The sequence below is a fragment of the Mesoplodon mirus genome, assembly GCF_964341445.2.
Source record: "Mesoplodon mirus genome assembly, contig: HAP1_SCAFFOLD_2117, whole genome shotgun sequence".
NCBI classification, from domain to species: domain Eukaryota; kingdom Metazoa; phylum Chordata; class Mammalia; order Artiodactyla; family Ziphiidae; genus Mesoplodon; species Mesoplodon mirus.
The window spans coordinates 4,213-27,211 of record NW_028294355.1 but is presented as its reverse complement, the minus strand read 5'-3'; the positions used below and the strand labels follow the sequence as shown (position 1 = coordinate 27,211).

At 37.1% G+C, this 22,999-nt stretch overlaps 1 protein-coding gene across 4 annotated transcripts; it reads left to right on the top strand.

Annotated features, from left to right (window-relative positions):
* Nucleotides 1–4,229: 4,229 nt before the first annotated feature.
* On the top strand, nucleotides 4,230–22,514 carry LOC309798201 (dual specificity protein kinase CLK4-like; the record flags this gene model as incomplete). Of its 4 annotated transcripts, none has more annotated exons than XM_082646479.1 (14): nucleotides 4,279–4,390; nucleotides 5,162–5,228; nucleotides 9,228–9,318; nucleotides 9,724–9,855; nucleotides 10,905–10,995; nucleotides 11,392–11,458; nucleotides 14,413–14,529; nucleotides 14,622–14,788; nucleotides 14,995–15,089; nucleotides 15,340–15,469; nucleotides 18,244–18,326; nucleotides 21,138–21,217; nucleotides 21,940–22,030; nucleotides 22,114–22,514. In XM_082646479.1, 14 exons carry the CDS (start codon nucleotides 4,288–4,290, stop codon nucleotides 22,252–22,254), a joined length of 1,455 nt encoding a protein of 484 aa, XP_082502605.1. In that variant the 3' UTR covers nucleotides 22,255–22,514. The 4 variants fall into 4 exon arrangements, with proteins under 4 accessions (XP_082502602.1, XP_082502603.1, XP_082502605.1 ...); XM_082646478.1 differs by having other exon boundaries at nucleotides 4,288–4,390; nucleotides 9,228–9,314; nucleotides 9,720–9,855; XM_082646476.1 differs by lacking the exon at nucleotides 5,162–5,228 and having other exon boundaries at nucleotides 4,230–4,390; nucleotides 9,228–9,314; nucleotides 9,720–9,855.
* Between the last annotated feature and the right edge of the window lie 485 nt (nucleotides 22,515–22,999).

Sequence of the window (22,999 nt, the reverse complement as noted above, 5' to 3'; positions counted from 1 at the left end):
GCATAAAGAATTTTCACTTCCAATTTTCCAAGTATCTTTTCAACTTCACTTCTTCACTTCTTAACATGGGGTACAATCTCCATAACAATTCAATTTATCCAAAGTACGTGGCACACATTTTCTACACTATTAGATCATGAAATGACAGGGCCCTCCTTTCACCTAACAAGGTACAAGGTACAAACCCACATGTTATTGGATTTATGCCTGCAAGAGTCCAACCGTGCCCTCCCAAATCTGATTTCTGACTTTCTCTTTTATCCATCGAATGTTTGTCAGAACACAAAATCCCCTTGACACTTTTCAGGACCAACCCTACCTGACTCCTTCCCAGCATTTGTCACTGTCAGCCTTTCCCTCATTTAAACCCTTCTCTCACTTACTCTGACACCAAACTCTTGGTTCTCCTCTCCTTCTGATCATTCCTTCTCAGGCTCTTTTCCTCTGTCCCTGAAGTGCTCCCCAGGGCTCAGATTTTGGCCCTCTTCTCTCTTCTCACTCTACACGCTCACAACGGGAAACTGTCTGGGGATCTTTAGAACTGCGAAATACCTTGTTTGAGGTAAGCAAGCCCCTTAACGGGGCTCACTAGCTCTCAGACATTACTCTGCATTGGTTAACTAAAACTGACTCACAGGAATAAATAATGGGGAAAAGTTTGTTAGGGAAACTTCCAGCTACCGAATCTGCCCAGGAGGCAGGGATCACAACAGGAAAAATTTTGTAAGGAGTCTCAACTGAAACTTATTTTTTTTGTTCTTATCAGGAACACAGGCCTTAAAAAGATAAGCACCTCTGAGCTTGTTTCCTAAGACATCTTATTTATCAGAATCCATTTTTAGACAGGACGTTCCAAGCGGGCTGGACTACACAATCGCGTTCACTGAGCTAACCCCAGCACCAGCCTGGGCCTAGCACCGAGACGGTTTGGGGTTTGTCTATTGCACGGTGGCTCTGCCTGACAGTTCAGCCGTGCTGCGGCCCACTGGGGTGGGAGAGCAGGAAACGGAGCCAAGGTTGGCTCGGCTAAGAGGTGCTGCATTCAGCATAACTCCTCGAGTAGCAGCAGACACATGCCACAGGCTTAAGTCGTCTCCTCCTGACTTCAGCCAGGTTCTCCCGCAATGAAAACAATCTAAGGAGTCGCCTCAACCACTGCACATCTCAGGGCCGGGACTGCTCCGCCCACGCAGCAGCGTGGTGGAGGGCCGGGCGCGGCCCTGACGTTACACTGGGCCCCGCCCCTTAGGGGCGGGGCGGGAGCGCGGGAGCTCTGTTACGCAGGCGCCTTCGTCCTATATAAGTGGCGCTAGAGGCCGACGGTGGGGTTTTGGGGAGATGGTTTTGCTGTCATTTTGTCGGGTGTGTGTCGCAGCGACAGGGATTGAAGACGGCGGTTTGGTGACAGTTATTGGCCAAAGGGCCTTTTGCTTTTGAGGAGGTAAGGTTTCGGATAGGGTGTTCTGGGCTGGGTGGTTTCCCAGTGTTTTAGGTCTCGAAAGCCAGGTGTCAGAAAAACGACGGGATTCGGGGCCTCGGCGACCGGGGTTTCTTCGGGACACAGCTCTGCTCGTGGCATTTGAAACCTAAAGTTGCCCCGGTGTCATGGTAGATTTAAAATCCTAGGGCGGAAAGGCCTCGGCTCTGCCGCTGACTCGTCTCAGAGAGGCCAGGCCACTCATATCACGGCTCCTTAGGCCCGTGACCCGTCCCGCCGATCAGAGTGAGACCCTGCGAGAGCCTCCTGGGGCAAGTGTTGTCCTAGATCAAGGCTTACTCTGGGTCCCTGGCCTCGGCCGTTTGTAGCATTCTGGGATTTTCCGAGGTCAGACTTCTGCCTCTGAGTGCGCCAAAGGCCCTGGCCAGGTGCCCTGGCGGAGAGGCGAGGGGTGGGGACTGGGCGTCCGAGGAACTGCTCGTTTGCGAGTCCAGGTGGTGGAATTTAGCTCGTGCTTGTGAGAGGTAAATACGGAGAGGCTCATCCTTTGTGCGAACTGTTTTTTTCCTAAAGTGGAGCATAGTATTGTTGCATCAGATGTGCATTTCTGATACTTTTGGATCACCCTGTCCTTGATTACTTAAGTAACCATGAAACGCTTATACTATTCTTAGGAAACAGCGCTCCAAACTGACCACGTCAACCACCTGGTCTTATTTTAGAGCTATCTTTGTATGATTGTGCTCCATACATACACCCACAGGCTTCTTGTTATCCATTCCATACAGTCCTCTTGGAGCCATCTAATCATAACTTTAACCTACATAGATATTTTTATATAGATAACATCAAATTGTCGGGTAATATAGGGTGTTAAAGGGCAGTAGAGAATCAGGTTTCTACGATGGATATAAACATCTGATGTTTGTTGTATCTGATGTTTTTATTGAAGGATGTCCGATGATTCTAACATGTAGGATTCTTTGTTAATAAGAAATAGTGTGATAATTCTAGCTAGTTTTTCTCTTTTTTTGTATGCGAAGGAACCTAATCTGTATAACCTGGATCTGGGATTCTTCTCTTGGCCTCCTGAGAAAATATTTCTGAACAGTAGTGGTGGGGGGGGGACGGCTTCCTATCAGCTGAATTAAATTTAAAGTAATGAACTTGGCTAGAGAAATAAAAACCTTTGGCTCTCCCAAGATGCTTATTTTAATATTTGCATATTGATAACTGTGGTTATTTAAGAATTCTGCCTTGGTGAGCTAGTTATGGCCTACTGATAGTAGAAGGAAAAAACCAAAACTGAAGCAGACACACGTGTTTTGCAAAAAATGCATTATAATAATCATAGTAATAAACCTCAGTCATCAGATGTTGTAATTTTGCTTGCTATGATTTAAGAATGCTTAACTAAACAATTTTAAAGAGTTCCTATGTGGTTAAAATATAATTTGGGTAATTGAAGGGTTAGAAGAATTCCACTAGAAATATAATTTTTTTGATGGCTTTTCTGATGGTCTTTTGGCTCAGGTTAATTTGTAATGTCATTTATTTCCGTTTCCCATATTCAAATGACTATGTAAATCAGAATGCTCACTTATCAATTTCCAGTGAGAACCCTGACTCGAGTTTTAGGATTTTTGTTGGACCTAAGAATCAACAAGAGAAGTGAGTTAAAAGATCTAAATATTTGGTGGCTTCGGTCCCTGATGGCATGATACCTACATTTTCTTAGGGAATACCTCCCAGGAGATGCCTCATTTTAAAGTCTTTTAATTCATTTGAAATCTTTTAAATTTTTTACTTGAATTTGCTTGTTACTGAGTCATTTGGGCTAACTGAAGGAGGTTAACTAAGTTGGTTTTGCTCCATTTTACCTGTTTTCAGCTCCTTGCTGAGTTGTGAACCTCACCCTCTTCAACAGTTTGGACATCACTGTTAAAAACTTAACTGCTTTGTGAAAGAATTAAGATGGGAAGAGGCAGATAGGGATGGCATTGTTAGAACACAGATCGTGATCCTGAATGGAACCTGTGAGGATGTAGATGGAGTCAAGGAATTGTCACAATTATCTGATTTCAGTGTGACCCTATTCATCCTTATAGGTTCATTTCTTTAGTCACCCCAGATCTATAACAAATATGTTTAATTTTAAGAATGGTTGCAGGATGATCTGAAAATAAACAGTCATCTCCTATATTCTATCCCTAAGTGTTTCTCTGACTTCAGTTATTTGTATCACAGTATTTCAACAAAGCTGCATGACACTTGTGATATTTGTTTTAAATTAGTTCACATTTAAAGTTAACATCAATAACTTAATAATTTGATTATATCAATAACTTAAGAGATTAGTAATAATTTGCCATAGAAAGAAGGTAATGATAAAAATAAAACCAAAAAAGTTATTAATTTCTAGCTAGATATTGTTGTCTACTGAAGGCTGTAAGCCTGAATCCTGACTCTTTTTTTAAAAATGGCAGTTAGCAAGTGTTAGTTGAAGATATGCACCAAGCTGAGAATTTATCCAGAAGAATGGAAAGAAAATGCATTCAGGTCTCACAGTGTTATCATTTAGTGCTAGGTGTGTATGCCACTTAGAATCATCTGACATACCAGTGGGACAGTGCCTCCATGCCTTGGGAACCATTACCTACGAAGATTTTAGAACCTGTAGGACCCCATGTGCTGGGGTTTTTCTATTGAATTAATAGTAATGTGAAATATTTTATTTACTAAATATAACCATCTGTAAATTCCACAACTCACTTTTCATTTCCATTAACAGATGAGTCATTCCAACAGAACTCACTGCCCTGACTGGGATAACAGAGAAAGCCTGGGACATGAAAGCTACAGTGGAAGGCACAAACAGAAGAGGAGATCCCACAGTAGTACACAAGAGAACAGACATTGTAAACCACATCACCAGCTTAAAGAATCTTATTGGTAAATTACACTTGAACTAGTACCATTTTAACACTAATAGTTGTAATGACTTGTCATTAGCTTATATAACTTTCATCTGTCAGATTGTTTTATAAATCAGTCAACAAATACTCATTCAGAAAATATTTACTGAGTGCCTATTATATGCTAGCCACTGCTGTGAATAGAACAGAGTTCCTGCTCTCACATATCTGTGTCCATTTGGGAGCTGTAGGAGACAGTTGATGGAGTCCCAGCTGCCAGTAATATAGTTGTGGGAAATGAGACACACGAAAGTTAAGTAAGTGATTGATTAAAGGACCAGTGAGTGCCTTTAACTTGTATGTAGTAGGGAGAGCTGTACATTGGGGCACTTATTTAGGGTTCCACAAATGAGAGCTAATGAAGGGTGGGGAAGAGTTCATCCAGATGAGAAAAATAGCATGTGGTGTGTGAGAATGTTACAGTGTGTTGGGGATTAGTTGCCTATACTGTATTCTACAGGTTATATTTGTAGATAAGGCCAGTGGATATGTTTGGGATTTTTAGAAGCTTGGCTGTTGTAAGAAGGGCCTCAATACAAATTTCCAATGGCATGTGTCCTGTTCTGTTGTATTCTTACCCGTGTAAAATTTGGAGGTACTACGTTTATATAGAATTGAAGGAATTTTTCAAGTTCCTAAATGATTAAACAAAGCCTAGGTGAATAGAGTTTCTTTCATTCTGTCCTCCATTAATTTCCCTTTCTCATTTGTTTTTGTTGGTTCTATGTTTTCTCCTTGTTTTGTGCAGATGTTCCACTGGGACTGTTTGCCAGATTGCTTTCTAAATTAGCCAACTGGGGTTACTTTAAAAAACAGTATGCAATTTTTTTCCTTCTCCATGCCAAAACAGACTTGTTCTGTAGAACAGTGAGCTTGTTGTTAATCAGTGCAGACTAATCATTCTTCACACACTATCATATGGAGGGAAGAGGGAGAATCTATGCCAGGATTTCAATGACCTGAGCTAATTAATGTATTATACAAGAATATCTGTACCCTATATTAAGATAACTACAAAATACTCTGTAAGGCTTAACATATAGTACTAACCATTCATGGATTTATTATGCATTGTATGTGTCGAAAGGAAGTGATATGAATGATGAACAGTTATTCATATTCATAATTAACCACAGAAAGATGATACTGAGTCAGTGCAATAACCACTAGGCCAATAGTTTCTTCTTTGATATTGGCACCAGAGATGTCTGGTGGTAATTGCTCTCCATAATCTGGAGTAATCTAATAGTCATTTTCAAGATTCAAAACTTTATAAGAGTGTTTTTTTGTAAAATTATAGGAAAAAAACTGAAAAATACAGAAGCATATAAAGAAGGTACTCTTGGTAGGATGCTAGTCCCCCATTTGGATGTAAAGTTATTTCTTCTGAAAACTATCTTTGTATACAAATCTTTGCCTCTGAATATTTCCTGAAAATAGGTTCTAAGAAGGGACAGTTTCAAGTGAAAGGGTGTGAACTCTTATAAGGCTCTTGCTACATATTCACATATTTTTCCACATATTTTTCTAGAAAGTTTGTACCAAGTTACACTCCCTACGACATGCTGTCACCAGTCTTGTCTATTTTGAAATGCCAAGAATAGTGTTTTCTTTTCATTTGAATGTTTAAATTTCTGCTGAATTTGTCCTCTGTCATGTGCTTATTGAACACTTGAATATTTTTTAATTGAAGTCTAGTTGATTGTGAACATTATGTTTGTATTCTTAGCCTATTTTTTCTATTAAAGCATATTTTTCTTATGATTTATCAGCGCTTTTATTGTAGATCAATTATCTTACCTTTTTTCCTATATATTTCAGAGTGTCTTTTCTTTCTGATTTGTAAGTAGCCTGTGAATTGCTCCCTTCCTACAAGCTTAATCAATTAATTCTACACAGGAAGACTGATGTGGCTGTGAACACTGTGAACACATTTTATATCCTTAAATGTCTTGTTGTAACATAGAGTATCAAGCCTTAAACCAGTGATTCTGAAACTTTAGTGTGAATAGAATCACTTTGGAGGTATGTTTAAAATGCATAGTACCAGATTATTCAGTGAGTCTGACCTGGGGTCCAGGGATCTTCATTTTTAAAAATTCAGTATTTCGATATTGTTAATAAACAGACCACCCTTTGAGAAACACTGTTTTAAGCCCTTTAGCCTGGCATGCAAGATTTTGGATGATCTGTTCCCAGCTTATTTATTTGCCTATGTTCCCCTATGTGAAAATTGCTCTTGCTGAAATTGTCTACTTACTATTTCCTAAGTAGCATGTAGACAAACTCATCTCTAAACCATTCTGGCTAAAAGTACTCTATAAATGTAAGATGGTAATATGCCATTTTTCTTTCCTGGCACTTCTTCTACTTCCTACTTTATCCAAATCCTGATGTCCCTGTAAGATGCAACTCTTCCCTTCTTTTTCACGAAATCTTCCCTGACCATTTTAAGCATTATGAGTTTTTTCTCCTAAGCACTCATATCCAGGCTTTTGGCATTTCCTGCATGGTTGAGTTTTGTTTGATTTTTGTGTGAGTAATCTCAAATTGAACAGTTATTTGTTGGCAGGGATTTTGCCTCATATATTTTTTATCTTCCACAGGACCTGTGTGGAAATAAAAATGAATGCCCATAGCCTCATTAGTCTTGGCTGTTTTAAAGAACTACAGTGAAATATTCACTGGACATTCAGTGACTCTTTTTAGAAATTCAGTCAGTCTGTTCATCCTGTTCACTCTGTCCATATAGCCTTTATAATTCTGTAGACTTTGTTTATCTAATCTCTAAGGCTCGGTTGTTGTAGGCTGAAGAGGTCCTCATCTTTTTAGTTTATCCTCATAGTATTACTTCACTCCATGTTTGTTATTCTATAGATTATTTATGGATTATCAGCAGCTCTAATTTCATGCACTAGTCCAGCTAAGGATTATTAGTGTTAGAGTTTTCCGATACATTTTAGACTTTTATGGGAAGGATGCCTTACAGAATTAAACAGATGCCCTTTAGAGTATGGTAATTTCTAGTTTGACGTATTGTAGATCTCTCCCTTAACGGTTCCAAGCAACTGATCAGATCCCTGACTTAGACCCAGATTTAGACCCTAATATCCTGAGTTGTTTCTCCAATGGCTAGAACTTAAGGCTGACACTGGGGAAAGGGGGCTTCTGCATCTCCCCAGCCTGGATTTGATGCCAGCCCTGTTGAGTAGCAGTTTTAGAGATGCTTCTCCTTTATTTTTGCATAAACCAGCCTCCTGAGCAAAAAGAATGACAACATATTCTGGGAAAAAGAACGAGGTTAGTGAGGGCAGTCTAGTTAACATCTGTCACTCCATTGCTTGTCAGGATTATTTTAGCTGGTGTGTCTGACTGGGCAGGTGTCCCCTCTCTCCCTCAGTGCTCCACGTGCATCCCTCTTGAAGCTTCACACTGTTGAAAAGGATACTCATCCCAGGTAGAGAGGGGGACGGGAAACTGGGTCAGTTGGCTCTGTCTTTTTCTTTCCATCAAATCAAGGCTGCTTAACTGGAATCCATTGACTTCCTGAGGTCCATGATCTCTGAAATTCCTTGCCAAGATTTGTTTACGCATTTGTGCGTTTCTTAGGGGAGAGGGCCCATACCTCTCAATTAGATTTTCAAAGGGATCTGTAGATTCAGCAGTCAAGCACTATGGGGCTTACCTGGTGGTGCAGTGGTTGACAGTCCGCCTGCTGATGCAGGGGACACAGGTTCGTGTCCCGGTCCGGGAGGATCCCACATGCCACGGAGCGGCTAGGCCCATGAGCCATGGATGCTGGGCCTGCGCATCTGGAGCCTGTGCTCCACAACGGGAGAGGCCACAACAGTGAGAGGCCTGCGTACCGCAAAAAAAATAAAAAAATCAAAAAGAAGGTAAGCACTATGGCACCAGATGATGCTGTTTTCCCTGAATTCTTGTTTATTTCACAAGCAGGAGTGACAGGAAATTCAAAATGCAAAGGGAAGTAGGGGGTTGGGAAATCCTAAGCAAGCAATTATAAGAACCTTTTCTCATTTGAGGGGCATATATTTTGGATATTTTTGGCACATGAAGCAGCGTTCAAAAACTGTGTTGACTATTTCTCAGAAAGATACAGGAAGCTCGAAATAGAGGAGAGGAGATGGAATAGGTGGTGTGTATAATAATACTGGCACATACAATAGGATTTAGAATGTGCTCTACAACCATGGCAAATCGTTTTCCTTCTAGGGATCTCGGTGTAGTCATCTGTAAAATGAAAGGCCTGAAATATATTTAAGATTCCTTTTAGCTCTAATACACCCTTCGTGAAAGAACTCTGTGTGCCAGAGATACCTAACTTACATTAAGAAGGAAAGGAATCCTGTTTTGCCTGCCTCATGTTGTGTGTGGCTCTGCAAAAAGGAAGAGAGCTTAGTTACAGATGCATATATCATAAGATTGATGAATTTCAGAAGAGCAGTTTTGTGAATTTTTGGTCTTAACTTTCACCAGAAGGTAAAGGGACACTTAATCAAGTAAACACTGAATATGTTGAATGATTTGACCCAAGGTTTGTTCCTTCATAGCAGTATATATTAATAGAGATATATGTACCCATTTGCTTGTTGGTTAAAGTAAAATTATTTAAGTTTTGTGAGTTAAGTATAAGTTCTAATTCATCAATTTGTATTTTTTTCTTTTATTGAGTTAGCTGTTGAAACCAGGAATTCTTGAGAGAATGTTTTATTTTAACCACGTTAAAATGTGGTTAAACGTTAAAGCGTTCTAGAATGAAGAGAGTAATTTTAAATCCTTTAATGTGTTTGCAGTCATTATTTAGAAGCAAGGTTCTTGAATGAGAGATATTATCAGGACCGGAGATACATGGCTGAATACAGAAATGACTACTGCAAAAGATATGTTCTTAACATTGCTGAATACAGAAATGACTACTGCAAAAGATATGTTCTTAACATTGCTGAATACAGAAATGACTACTGCAAAAGATATGTTCCTAACATTGATGAATACAGAAATGACTACTGCAAAAGATACGTTCCTAACATTGATGAATACAGAAATGACTACTGCAAAAGATACGTTCCTAACATTGATGAATACAGAAATGACTACTGCAAAATATACGTTCCTAACATTGATGAATACAGAAATGACTACTGCAAAATATACGTTCCTAACATTGATGAATACAGAAATAACTACTGCAAAATATACGTTCCTAACATTGATGAATACAGAAATGACTACTGCAAAATATATGTTCCTAACATTGATGAATACAGAAATGATTACTGCAAAAGATGTGTTCCTAGACGTTATCACAGAGACGTTGAAAGCAGTTATCGAATCCACTGCAGTAAATCTTCAGTCCGAAGCTGGAGAAGCAGTCCTAAAAGGAAGCGTAATAGACAATGTTCAAGTAATCAGTCACGTTCGGTATGATTGATTTTGTTTTTATTTTGGGTGGATACTTATTTGTGTGTAAAAGCTCTTACTGAGCCAATAAGTTTGAAAAAGTTTATAATACTATATGAATATAATTGTGTTTATATTACTTGAATCCTTAAAGGAAACTTCCAAATTCTTACAACTAATCTGCATTTATTAGTTAGTCCTCATTTGCCCACATTTACTCATTTTCTGCAGACCAGATCATGAGGTTCTTGATTTTAATGTTAAAAATATTTTTATCTTTTATAACATAATCATACGAAAAGATGAAGCACCCATCTTTTCTTTCATCTTAAACATTTTTTACTTTAAAAGAAACCCCTTTCCCAGTACTTGGAGACAAATGTAGAAAGTTGCACTGGTGGATACTTACCCTGTGTATAGCACAATCTGCAATTAGTTCCATTGGAGTTCTGAAAGTGGGTGCTGAAGGGGAAATTATTGTCCAGAAAGCCTGCCTTTTTTTTTACACTCATGAATCTTCACTTGTTTGCAGTAAACTATGAGTTATTATTTTCCTCCCCAAGTTTTCTTCAGTAGAACTATCATTGATTAGATCAAACATTGACATTAGCCTTTATTTTCCCCTTTTATTTTAATAAGTATGTTTAAAAATATTCTAAGTATCAATTTGAGCTAATCTTGACGTTTTAAAACATTTTCCTGACAAACTAGACATCTCAACTCACAGCATAGGCTATTTTATAACGAGATTAATAGATCATGACATTGCATTCTTTAAATTTCAGACTTCAATTAAGTCAGTATTTTAGAGACAATTGTGTTGTTTTTTCTATTGCCACTTTAAGTAACTTATCTGAAAATCTTGCCATGTTTTTCTTCTGTAACATAAACTGTGTCCTGTGAATCTCTGGGGACTGAATTTGAACTTGCTCCTGCCAACTCTTCGTGGCCTGGTTCTTATCTGAATGCCTGAATATCTCCCCGCTGAATGAATTGCGTATTCTGCCCTGAATTCACTCTGCTATATTGATTGGCTGGACGATCTTGGTGCTGCCCACTTGCCGTTCCAGAAGAGCCACCAAAGGAAAAGATCCAGGAGTATAGAAGATGATGAAGAGGGTCACCTTATCTGTCAAAGTGGAGACGTTCTAAAAGCAAGATGTATAGAATATTTTTCAACACTTTTTAAACTTTGCAGACAGAATAATCTTTTTAAGAATAGTTTGTCAGCGGGGGGCTAAAGAACTCTTCATTGCTTTTTTGTTTTGTTTTTTGTGGGTTTGTTTGTTGTTCTTTTGTATTTCTTCTTTTCTATAGAGTTTAAATATTTCTACTCTAAAGTTCCAAAATAATCAGTGGAATTTGAGATTAGAGCAAGAAAGATAGCTATCTACATTATTTTTGTAGCATCTGAAAATAAAATAATTTGAGGGCTGGAACGTTAATTATGCTTTAATAGAGAGCATTTGAAAAAATTCCACACTTAAGCATTCATTATTTGAATAACTGATAATTTGTACTCAGGTACTTACACTTCTTTCTCCCCCCTCACTTTAGATGAAATCGTGAACACTTTGGGAGAAGGGACCTTTGGCAGAGTTGTAGAGTGCATTGATCATGGCATGTAAGTTTGTTGTTTTTCTTTTTTGAACATTCTGATATTTTTGGTGGAGAAGGATCCATAATTTAGATGAAATGGAATTTAAGTGGTAGCTATGTGTTTTCCTGGGAGGTATAAGTATTCAGAAGTTCTTGAACTGTGTACGATTTATTTACCATAAGTATGGATTTTGACCAAGAATGCTGAAAATGTTTATCAGATGGAGTTCATGGAAATTAATGTCAGTGTTCAAGTGAAGACTTTCCCAGAACTTAGGTCCTTAGCTTTCTATAAGAGATTTGGAGTGCTTTACCCTACTTTTGAATTGCAGAGACAATAAATTAGCATGTCTAATCTTCTTGGTTCAAAAACTTTTATTTCCAAAGGATAATATTTGCACGTTAGGGTTAGCTTCTCAAACTATAAATAAATTATATTACTTGAAGCCTACAGAATAAAGTCCAGATTCTTTAATGAGTTATACTAAACTTTTTGTTATTTGACCCTCTCTGCTTCATTTTCATGTTTTCCTCTAGGATCTCTCTTCTGCGGTTGCAAATTTTTTTGTAAGTGAACGTCTTACAACAGTTTAGTGGAAACTGCACATTTCTAAATTGACATCTATACTTTTCATCATAAAATAGTTGAGGATGTAATTTCCAGCTTATTGTAAATGGTGATTTTTAAAAAAAAAAACATATCTCTCTTTCTAAATATGTTTGGGGGAATCTAAATACAACAGCTTGATACCTCCTGTCATCCATGAACAAACTTTTCTTGAATACTTAGAAATGCTTTATCTTGAACTTAACTTTTACTTCACTTTTCATAAAGAATATTATCCTAAGTGTCTTTTATTATCACCCTTTCCTCTCTATGACAAAAATGTGAACATAAAGTAAAATTTTAAGATATTTTGAAATACTTTGACTTAGGAAAGTTGCTAAGAATTCCCATCTATTCTTCACCCAGATTCCACAAATGTTAACATTTTACAGTGTTTAGTCATTCTCTATATTTATATGTTATATGTATTTTCAAGTTTTGCCAGCTTATCTACAACCTGATTCACATTTCACTAGTTGTCCCATTGAGGTCTTTTAAAAATTTCTTGAGGTTCCAAGACTTGAGTATTTGAGATATTCCAATGAACAGTATTCAATTGATCAAGTACAAATCTGTTACAAATTTTGATACTTATTAGACCTAAAACATACAATGTAATTGTAAATATATCTTTTATCGAGATGGTTGGGGCCTTTAAAAAAATGAGTTCATGTGTCCATAGATAAATCTTACTGTTTTAACATTAAGTTTCCATTTTTCTTTTTTTTTAATTGACAAGTAATATGAAAGCTTATAAGTTTAAGGTGTATAACGTTGGTTTGAACATTTATATACTGCAATATGATTACTATAGTAGCATTAGCTAACACCATTATCCATTTTTCATTTTTATAGCTATTAGCACTGTTCATTTTTATAGCTTATTAGCAGTTAGAAAACTTGTCCATATGATGAAATAGATGAGACTAGAAGAAGTTTTGTCACAGCAGTTTTATAGTAATTCTTTTAAGTCTTGAGATATATGCTATACATCATAGGGAGATAAATCATTAAAAATTTAGTTTGATGATTATATATCAGCCCACAACTTCATTGGGACCTTGTCAAAAGAAATGAGTTCGGAATAGGTTTGCTATCCAGCCACTAGAAAAATTTTTGCCTCAAAGAATTTTTTTTTCTTTTTTATAAACAGCCTGGGGCACAAACCTTGCCATATTAATTTCACGTGCATGGGGTTCTCTTTTGTAATGTGGGAAGGCCATAGTGAAAAATGCAGGGTTGACTGCTGGCTTGTATTCAAGAAGATCAGGTTTAGAAAAGAGGACAGAAGGAAGCTGAAGATTTGGAAATCCTTTTCCTCAAAATCATTTACGGCTTTTTTTTTTTTTTTTTGGCCGCACCACATGGCTTGCGGGATCTCAGCTCCTCGACCAGGGATTGAACCTGGGCCCACGGCAGTGAAAGCTCATGTCTTAAGCCACTGGACCACCAGGGAATTCCCTCTGTACTTTTTAGGAAGTACTACAGATGCCCCGGTCTAAAACACGCTGCCCTACATTGTTGCTATTTATACCTCTTCGCATCCGTGAATGCACTAAACATTTTTTTGGCTTGATGACTTATTGCTGGTGTCTCCTTTGCCAGAATTATCTAACAAACTGATAGTTGTCTTTCTTCTCTGAAGAAGTCTGAGCTCCCCTAACTCTGATGGTTAGGTTCTTTCTTCTCTCTATACCTTATACCAGGCACTTCTAACCTAATGATAAGTTGTTCAAGTGTCTGTCTTTTCCATTAGACTGTGAGGTACATGGGACAAGCTCTTTTTAACAGTGATTCCAATGCAACATCTGGCACATTCGGTCTAGCCTGGCGAATGAGTGAATGTTTTCAGCAGTAGTATCTTCAAGGTTTATATTTTTATCCTTTTTTAAAAAAAAAACTACTTATAAAATCTAGGTCAATTTAAACTTTTGGAAACAAACATTAACGTTCTTAAGTATTAAGAGAAATCATCACTCTGTATAATGTATATTTTGTCAAAATGTTTTGAAAAAATGTTTATAGATCTGCTATAATATACCCTGAAAGATTATTTTAGGAAAATAGCATAGAGTGATTGGTACTTAACAAGATGATGCTTTAGAGCAGGGGTCCCCAACCCCTGGGCCGTGGACTGGTAGGAACTGGGCCTAACAGCAGGAGGTGAGCAGTGGGCGAGCGAGTGAAACTTCATCTGCTGCTCACCATAGCTTGCATTACCACCTGAACCATCACACCCTCCCCTCAACCATGGAAAACTTGTCTTCCATGAAACCGGTCCCTGGTGCCAAAAAGGTTGGGGACAGCTGCTTTAGAGGATACATGTCTTCAACGCCCTTCTGTACATTTACCATTTTCATTTTGTTTTTAAGGGGTGGCATACATGTAGCAGTGAAAATCACAAAAAATGTGGGACCATATCGTGAAGCAGCTCATTCAGAAATCAAAGTATTGGAGCATTTAAATAGTACTGATCCCAATAATGTCTTGTAAGTAAGAAACTTGGAACTGTGATCCATTATGTTACATGAAATAATCAGAATTCTGTGAACTGAATTATTTGTATTCTGATCTGTTTCAGCCGATGTGTCCAGATGCTAGAATGGTTTGATCATCATGGTCATATTTGTATTGTGTTCGAACTCCTGGGACTTAGTACCTATGATTTCATTAAAGAAAATAGCTTTCTGCCATTTCAAATTGACCATATCAGGCAAATGGCATATCAGATCTGTCAGTCAGTAAATTGTAAGTATACTTGTTAAATTTTTAAATACCAGTCAATTAAAGGTTTTATTGGACAAGCAACATATCAAACCATTGTCAGTAAAAATGCACGTTGCAAGTAAAGATGAAACCACTTTTGATCCCTACCTCTACTACTAATTCTCCTTTCCCCCGGTACAGATTACATTTGTAAGTGAAACTAATAATGTCTTTTTGTTCTTTTGTAGTTTTGCATCATAATAAATTAACCCATACAGATCTGAAGCCTGAAAATATTTTATTTGTGGAGTCTGACTATGTAGTCAAGTATAATTCAAAAATGGTAAGTTACACTTGTTTTAATTTTGGTAGTTGTCTTTAAAATTAATTTAGCTTGGTGATCCTTGGATGAGGAATTTTACCTTTGAGGCTTATTATATCCTGACGTTTAACCCCAAAAGGGTAATCCTTTGCCTTTCTCATGGGGTTATTTTGAAAATCAAAAAGAGAATTCATGTGCAAGCCTTTTGGATAGTGCTATAAAATATTTCATATCTTTATTGATCTTTGTGTTTACTTAACTGTATCTCTAGAAACGTGATGAACGCACACTGAAAAACACAGATGTCAAAATTGTTGACTTAGGAAGTGCAACATACGATGATGAACATCATAGCACTGTGGTATCTACACGGCATTACAGAGCTCCAGAGGTCATTTTGGGTTAGTAGATACCAGACTTCCTGATATTTTAATTGAAAAAGAGATTTTTTGTTCTCTATAGCTTTTATTGGGGGGCAGGTAGTTGGGGGATAGCTGTAATTTTCTTAGCAGTGTACAGAAAATGTTTTCTGTTTTCATAAAAGCTGTCTGGACATTGCTATAAATAATTTTCCTGAGTGGGAAAAATGTGATATCATCTGTAAAGATATTCCAGGTGGTGGTTCTTTTTGAACAAGTCAGTCTTACAAGATCATAAGAGAACAAGCTGTATTGGCTAAGTCCATGACAGCAGTGTGCTTTTGAAGCGATGTGGGCACCTCTTTTCGTCTCATCACAAAGCATGGTGCTGGGGAAAATGCTAAAGATTTGGCTGGCAGACGTCTAGATGTAGGGTGGACGGAGGTTAAGAGGAGAAGAAAGAGGGGCTAGTCTAAGAGGAGAGCTTCTTTGATCATCTTTGACATGGGAAAGCATGGAAAGGAAAATTAGTTAAGGTGCAGGGTTTTTCAATATTAATAAAAGGGAACTCAGTGAGGGAGAGCGCATCTTATGCCTCAAAATTTAAAAGTTCGAGACCGAGTCATGTTGATAGAGCAAGGAAGTCAGAGATGGATTTGGGGGCTTGGAGACAGTGGGAAAAATTCAGATCAGGTGATATTGGGAGATAGTTAAATGGTATAAGCATATTACTTTGCCAAAAGTAAGTTTCAACCGAGGTTGGATAGTAAAACATCTTTGTGGAATCAGTCTTTTCCACTTTTTACCTTTTGTCGAAGAGGACTGGGTAGTTGAGAATATGAGTGTGAAAGCAAACTAATGATGTTTACCTAGAGTAAAGAATTAGTAAAAGGGACAGGAAATTAAGAATAGTTTGTAGTGCTGGCTAGTAGAACTTTCCATGATGATAGAAATGTTGTATATCTGCACTATCCAACATGGTAGCCATTAGTAGCCACACGTAGACTACTGTGTACTTTCAGTATAGCCAGTGTGACTGAGGAACTGAATTTTAAATTAATTAAACTTTTAGATTTAAATAACCACATGTGGCTAGTGGCTACCACATAGGATAGCACAGGTTTGGAGCTCATCTTTGAGATTGATGTTACTAGGATTTCTGCTTAGTATGGTCTGAAAGAAGCTGCTATGTTGCAGTAGTTTAGAAAGTGTATTCATGGTTGAGGACTGAAGCCTGCAATGAAGGTAAAAGAAAAGAGTGTGGGAGGAGATTGTGGACAGAGAGGTATTTTCAGAGCTTAAAAAGAGATAACTTGCTGTGTTTTATCAATTTTAAGAAGAAGATTTTTCTCCACATTTTAACATGTGAGGAAACATAAGACAAAACAGCATTTTTTCTTGGTTATTGGTTCATAAAACAGTGGTGTATCTTACAGTTAGTTAATGGCCTCCTCCTAGATTGCGTAAGATACAGTGATTCTTAGTAATAATACAGTCCCATGTGTGGCCAGGCTGGGGATAGTTGATATAAATCTGAAATTGGGGTTATTGGTGTTTAGGAAAAGAAATGAACAGATGGGAAGATTAGAAGGGTTCTTTGTGTGTTTGTGAAGTGTTACTCCTGAGGATTAAGGCAGAATTAGGTTGAAGAGGAAGATGTTGTCAGGTGCCACCACTGAGGAGGGCAGTTAGTCTCATGTCTTGGGTGTTGGTAGTAAACAGAAGTTGGTCAAAGTGAATGATGTGAAATTCCAAAGAGTATGAGAGCTGAGCCATAAGAGAATGAGGTAGTTTACAGTCACTTGGGAGAAAGCTGGACTGGGAGACAGGAGTGGCTGGAAAAGAAAACTTTCATCTTAGATCCAAGCTCTATCATTTGCAGATTTTGTATGTGTTACTGTAAGTAGAAACCATGCTCCATTATCCTTTTGTTCAAGTGATAAGTACCATGAGGGTTAACAAAAATGGCTAAATCATAGTCAAGTTCCTTGAATATATTGTTTCTTCCTTTGTCTTTAAATTCAGTAATGTTACTGAAAGTAATTGAAATGTCTTTTAAAGTAGGTTTTATTTGTACATTATTTTTTATTAAAAACTTAACCTTTAAAAGGTTAAAACATCTGTATGGTTTAGGTTTACTCTTTTCCTTTCTAAATAGATAGAGACTTAAGGCTAGGTGTTTTTTTCTTTTCTGAATAATGTTACTATTGAGAATTCTGAAGGAGAAAATATATGATCATGTCTAGACAACCTGAAAGTACATATATAGATACCTCTCTATGTGAACTTTGAATATCTGTATAATTCTGCTTATGGGTGACACTGCTTATAATATCCATTATAATTCTTACATAATTTAGGTGACACTACTATTTCTTTTAATGGAAGAAATAAACTCAGATATCAAGCTGATGGTAATTGATAAGGGGTTAGTAATTACACTCTGAGGATAATTATTGACCTATGTTTGCACTAATAAAATGTAAAATTTCATAGAACAACCGTTAAGTGGGTATAACAGTGCTCCTCATTGCACAAGCAATTCAGAGACTATGGACTATTTGCTCACCCCTCTTACTTTCCATAAAATGCCTCCTCCCCCAGGTTAAAATACTGTAAGTTGATACAAGGATATGGAGGACTCTGAAAGCATACTGAATCATGTTTGGTATAAAACTAAAAATGTAAACCCTGAATTTACTATCATATTCTCCTAAATGGGCTATATAAAGAGAGCACCCACATAGGAAAAGATATTGTGTATTGGCAATTAAAAATTGTTGCCTAATAAAATGTTTGGTTTTGTTTTTAAATAGCTTTAGGTTGGTCTCAGCCATGTGATGTTTGGAGCATAGGTTGCATTCTTATTGAATATTACCTTGGTTTCACAGTCTTTCAGGTATGTATTTAGTAAATGTTACTTACTGATTCATAATGAGCTTTAATGTTAAAGGCATGTTAAAGTTTTGGTTTCCATATTGGAAAGTTGCCATAGTGTCATTATTCTTAAGATGTAAACTTCCATGTGCAAAATAGTCATCCTTCTCTAAAACCACAGTTGAATGAACTACTCTCAGTGAATGGTCATAATTCATTCTGCATGTGGAGCTTTTAAACACATGGTTCATATTGACTTCATATGATCCATTTTATTGTGATGCTCCTTCATAAATTTACATTAGTGTTACTATGGTCAGTTTTAATTCAGCTCTGGTTATGTTGCACTTTTATTAAAAGAATTCAGAAACAGTAAGTTGTATTAAGCATGTATGACACCCTAGGCACATTTCTAAGCACTGTGTGTATAAAAATGAAAAGACAGCATCTCTCTCCTCAAGGAAGACATACACAGGATAGACATGGGAAAACGTACAGTACAATATGATACTTGCTATGATGGAACAATGTAGAAGGGAACCCAGAAAAGGTGAACGGTTAAGTTTCCTTCGAGAAGGCATCACTGAGGAATAGGGAGTTTAATCCAAGCTATAAGGAAGAGTAAGAGTTTGTCAGAAAACTAGAGTGTGTGATGGCCATATCAGGAAGAAATGGTATTCATAAATGCAAGAGGCATAAAGGAAGCTACTCTAGTTGAGGAAGGATGAATAGTGCTGCCGGAGTGTCTTGGATAAATAGGAAAATGGTGTCAGTAGGCAAGTACTGATTCATAGTGGACTTGTTTGCCATAGAAAGGTATTTGTTTTATCCTAGGAGTCAGTGGTTTCCAAATGTAGACCGGTCTAAAATGAAAATGATTTTGTAGGGTTGCCGTTCTGGCTTTCATTTAGAAATTATCTCTCCTGTTTTTTTTGGTATTAAAATGTTCTTTCTATGCAATGATAATAGTTATTGGCTTACTTGGCAGAACAAAAAGGAGAAAATGTTATTTAGGTCTCTACTTGCTTTCCTCATAATTTTGCTTATGTCGGAAAACTAAAAGTCTTGAAAGCTTCAAGTGGTGTAAGCATTGGAGAACTTTAAGAGGGTTGTGATTTGATCAAGGTGTGTTGTTGGATGGGGTGAGGGTGGTTAGGAAGTTCCTGGCTAATACTGTCAAGGTTGCTTTGAGGTTATGGCAATGCAGGATGAGGAGGGAGGAAGCTGTGATGAATTATAAGTCACTTAGGTGGCTGTTGCAGAATATATGTGTTCGCCGCTCTGGGGCACCTCACCAAACTTCTGTCTACTCCGTAGAGATCTGTTAAAAGTACTCTGAGTTTGTAGACAAGTTTGATATCTAGAACATAGCTGTCGGACATTTCTAGGGGGTGGTGTCTGGTTTTGTGGTAGTAAGCTATAGGGTCAAGGAAAAAGTTGAGCACAGTGCATGCTTTCTTCATTCTGACACATATAAAATCCTTCAGATGGTCTTATGATTGTAAATCATTCTGAGACCTTAAGCGTCGATTATTAACTTTGGTTTGAGATGTGGTTTATATTTTAATTCCACCCTCCAAAATAGTCTTCAACTAAGGAACTTTTTGAAGATAATGGAGCTTGTATTATTTATTCCTGTCATGACTTAAGAACATTTTGAAAGCAGTGTGCTAGGCACAGTAGTTAATGGATTTAAAAAGCATTGCACATAGACTCTGCTCTTCAGAGCAAGGATTGGCAAACTATATCCTATCTGATGCCTGCTTTAAAAAATGAAAAAGAATATGTGGTGGAGACCATCTGTGACCATCCAAGCCTAAAATATTTACTATCTGGTCCTTTATAGAAGAAGCTTTCCAGCCTCTGCTTAGGAGTGTACCATTTAGTTTAACAATTTATTCGACTTTAGCCAAAGCTCTGTTACTGTGTAATTTAAGAATATGAGTTTTGACTTGGGTTCACAGCTCAGGTTTCCTCATTGATGAGCTATATGAGCTTGAGCTAGTATCTTAACCTCTTTGAAATTGATGTTCCCACATTCCTAGCTCAAGGTTGTTGTAAGAATTATTGGGACTGTATTTTTATTGTCTAGGATTAGTGTTACAAAGTTGCTATCCATTGGGTAATGGAGGTTAGTTAAGCAACCGATAAAATGAGTAGCCAGGTTATTGGTAATCTTCCCAGTCATCCCTCAGTTAAACAGTGCAAGTAATACAAATAAGGAAAACCGTTCTGTTTTACATTAAACAAATTATTCGAACATTGTAAATCAACTGTACTTCAGTAAAATATACTTAAAAAGTTGTTCCTCAATCAGCTCTACAAACCTTACCAATTCATTTCAGAAATCAGACAATCAGTGTAGCTCATTCAGTTTTATTCCATCTTTGAAGTAGAGTGTAATATAAATTGTATAGCTGTCTAATCTAGTCCTTTTATGGAAACACTATTTTCTTTTTTTTTCTTAACATTTATTTATTTACTTTTTTTGGGGGGTTGCATTGGGTCTTCATTCCAGCACGTGGGCTTCTCTCTTGCTGCGGTACGTGGGTTTTCTCTCTCCACTTGTAGTGTGCGGGTTCCAGAGTGTGTGGGCTCTGTAGTTTGTGGCTCGCGGGCTCTCTTGTTGTGGTGGGCAGGCTTAGTTGCCCCGCAGCGTGTGGGATCTTAGTTCCCTGACCAGGGAGCGAACCCACGTCCCCCGCATTGGAAGGTGTATTCTCTACCACTGGACCACCAGGGAAGTCCCGGACACACTGTTTTCTTGTGTTATCCTTTTATGTGCGTGTAGGGAAATGGAAAGTGCTAAGTTTCTTTTTCCTATATTTTTTAGACTAATGATAATAAAGAACACCTGGCAATGATGGAACGTATATTAGGACCCATACCAACACACATGATTCAGAAAACAAGGTATGCTTTTTAAGATTAAAGTCCTTATTGGGTACATGCAGTGGCCTATATTCAAACTATAGAAAACCCATCTTTGTTGTTATTGCTTATTCCAAAGACTGTAGATTTTGAATTCTTTTTCATGAAGTCAAGTTTTTGAAAAGTAATGCAATATTTACTTTGTGATCCAGTAAATAAAGTGGTGTTTTTATACTCAGGTTAACCTTTGCATAAATGTTTTCCTAGGTTGATTTAAAAATAATACATAGAGTAGTAAAAAGAGCTTGATTTTGGAGTCCTATCTAAATTTGAATTCCAGACTGTTGCAAACCACATGTACGTCTTTGGACAAGAATACTATAAGTGGTTTCAAAACATAGCTTCACCGCAGAAGTCATCCAGGGAATTGTTAACGATTTCTAGCCCCATTCCAGATCTAGTGAAATCAGAATTTACAGGAATGGATCTAGGAACCTCTGTTTTTGAAGCTGGCATTGTTTCACATATGGTACAACTTAGGTGGGATACTAAAACTTCAGAGGGTACAAGATTAGGAAAAATACCATATAAGGTATCCGATATAATTATTGCTGAGATTTTTAGAAATTGTATGTTTATGTATATATAGAGAGATGTCTATGGTTCCATCTTTTCCCCCAATCCCCTGTTTGGGGCAGGGTAAGAATGTGGGTTTGGGGTTTCTTTTTTTCTTAAAATTTAATCCAGACTTCTCTTTCCTATAGGAAACAGATGTATTTTCATCATAATCAGCTAGATTGGGAGGAACGTAGTTCTGCTGGTAGATATGTTACGGGACACTGCAAACCATTAAAGGTAAAACAAAAAAAAAAACAAAAAAAAAACCTGTTTTAACTACTTTTTATTGTCTTTCTTAAACAAAGTCATTTTCCCCTCAGGAATTTATGCTCTGTCATGATGAAGAACATGAGAAACTGTTTGACCTGATTCAAAGAATGTTAGAATATGATCCAGTGAAAAGAATTACCTTGGATGAAGCATTGCAGCATCCTTTCTTTGACTTATTAAAAAAGAAATAAAATGGAAATCAGTGGTCTTACTATACTTCTCTAGAAGAGATTATTTAAGACTGTGTCAGTCAACTCTAAACATTCTAATATTTTTATAAACCTTAAATTATTTTGTACAGTTAAGTGTAAATGCTGTATGTTTTGTATCAATCGCATAATTATCTTGTTAAGCAAATATGGTCTTGATAATGAATGAAATATAAAAGCTAAAATTAATTTTCCTTTTTTGAGATTAATTACCATTTTTAAAGACCTTTGGAATATCCTTTGTGTCCAGTGATTGATCTTGCCTTTTTGTACATGGAGGTTGACTCTTGGAAGTGATTTTTGTGTTTGGTTTTTTGTTTTTTTTGAGTAAAAGGAAATCTTGACTATTTCATTCTTAAATGAGTATTCTTTATTTACCTCAAACTTTCCTTAACTTTAAAAGATTTTTCTGTAATTGTTGAACAGGTAATAAGTACTATTAACTTTAGGTAGGTAGGTATTAGAAACCAAAACCCATAGGAACTGTTTGCTGTTGGAATTTCATTAAATTGTAAGTATTGTGTGCTGTTTCATTGGTTGATGTCAGTGGTGGTAAGTAGCATTCATGGAAAGACATCCAACTTGTGCATCGTAATAGATTAATAAAACCACATACACACATCGTTTAAGATTAAAGTCTAACTGGAAAGTTAGCTTGGAAAGTCCTGTTTTCCAGTGGTTATTTATGTAGTTAGTCACAAACGTAGAAATAGGAATTCTGATGACT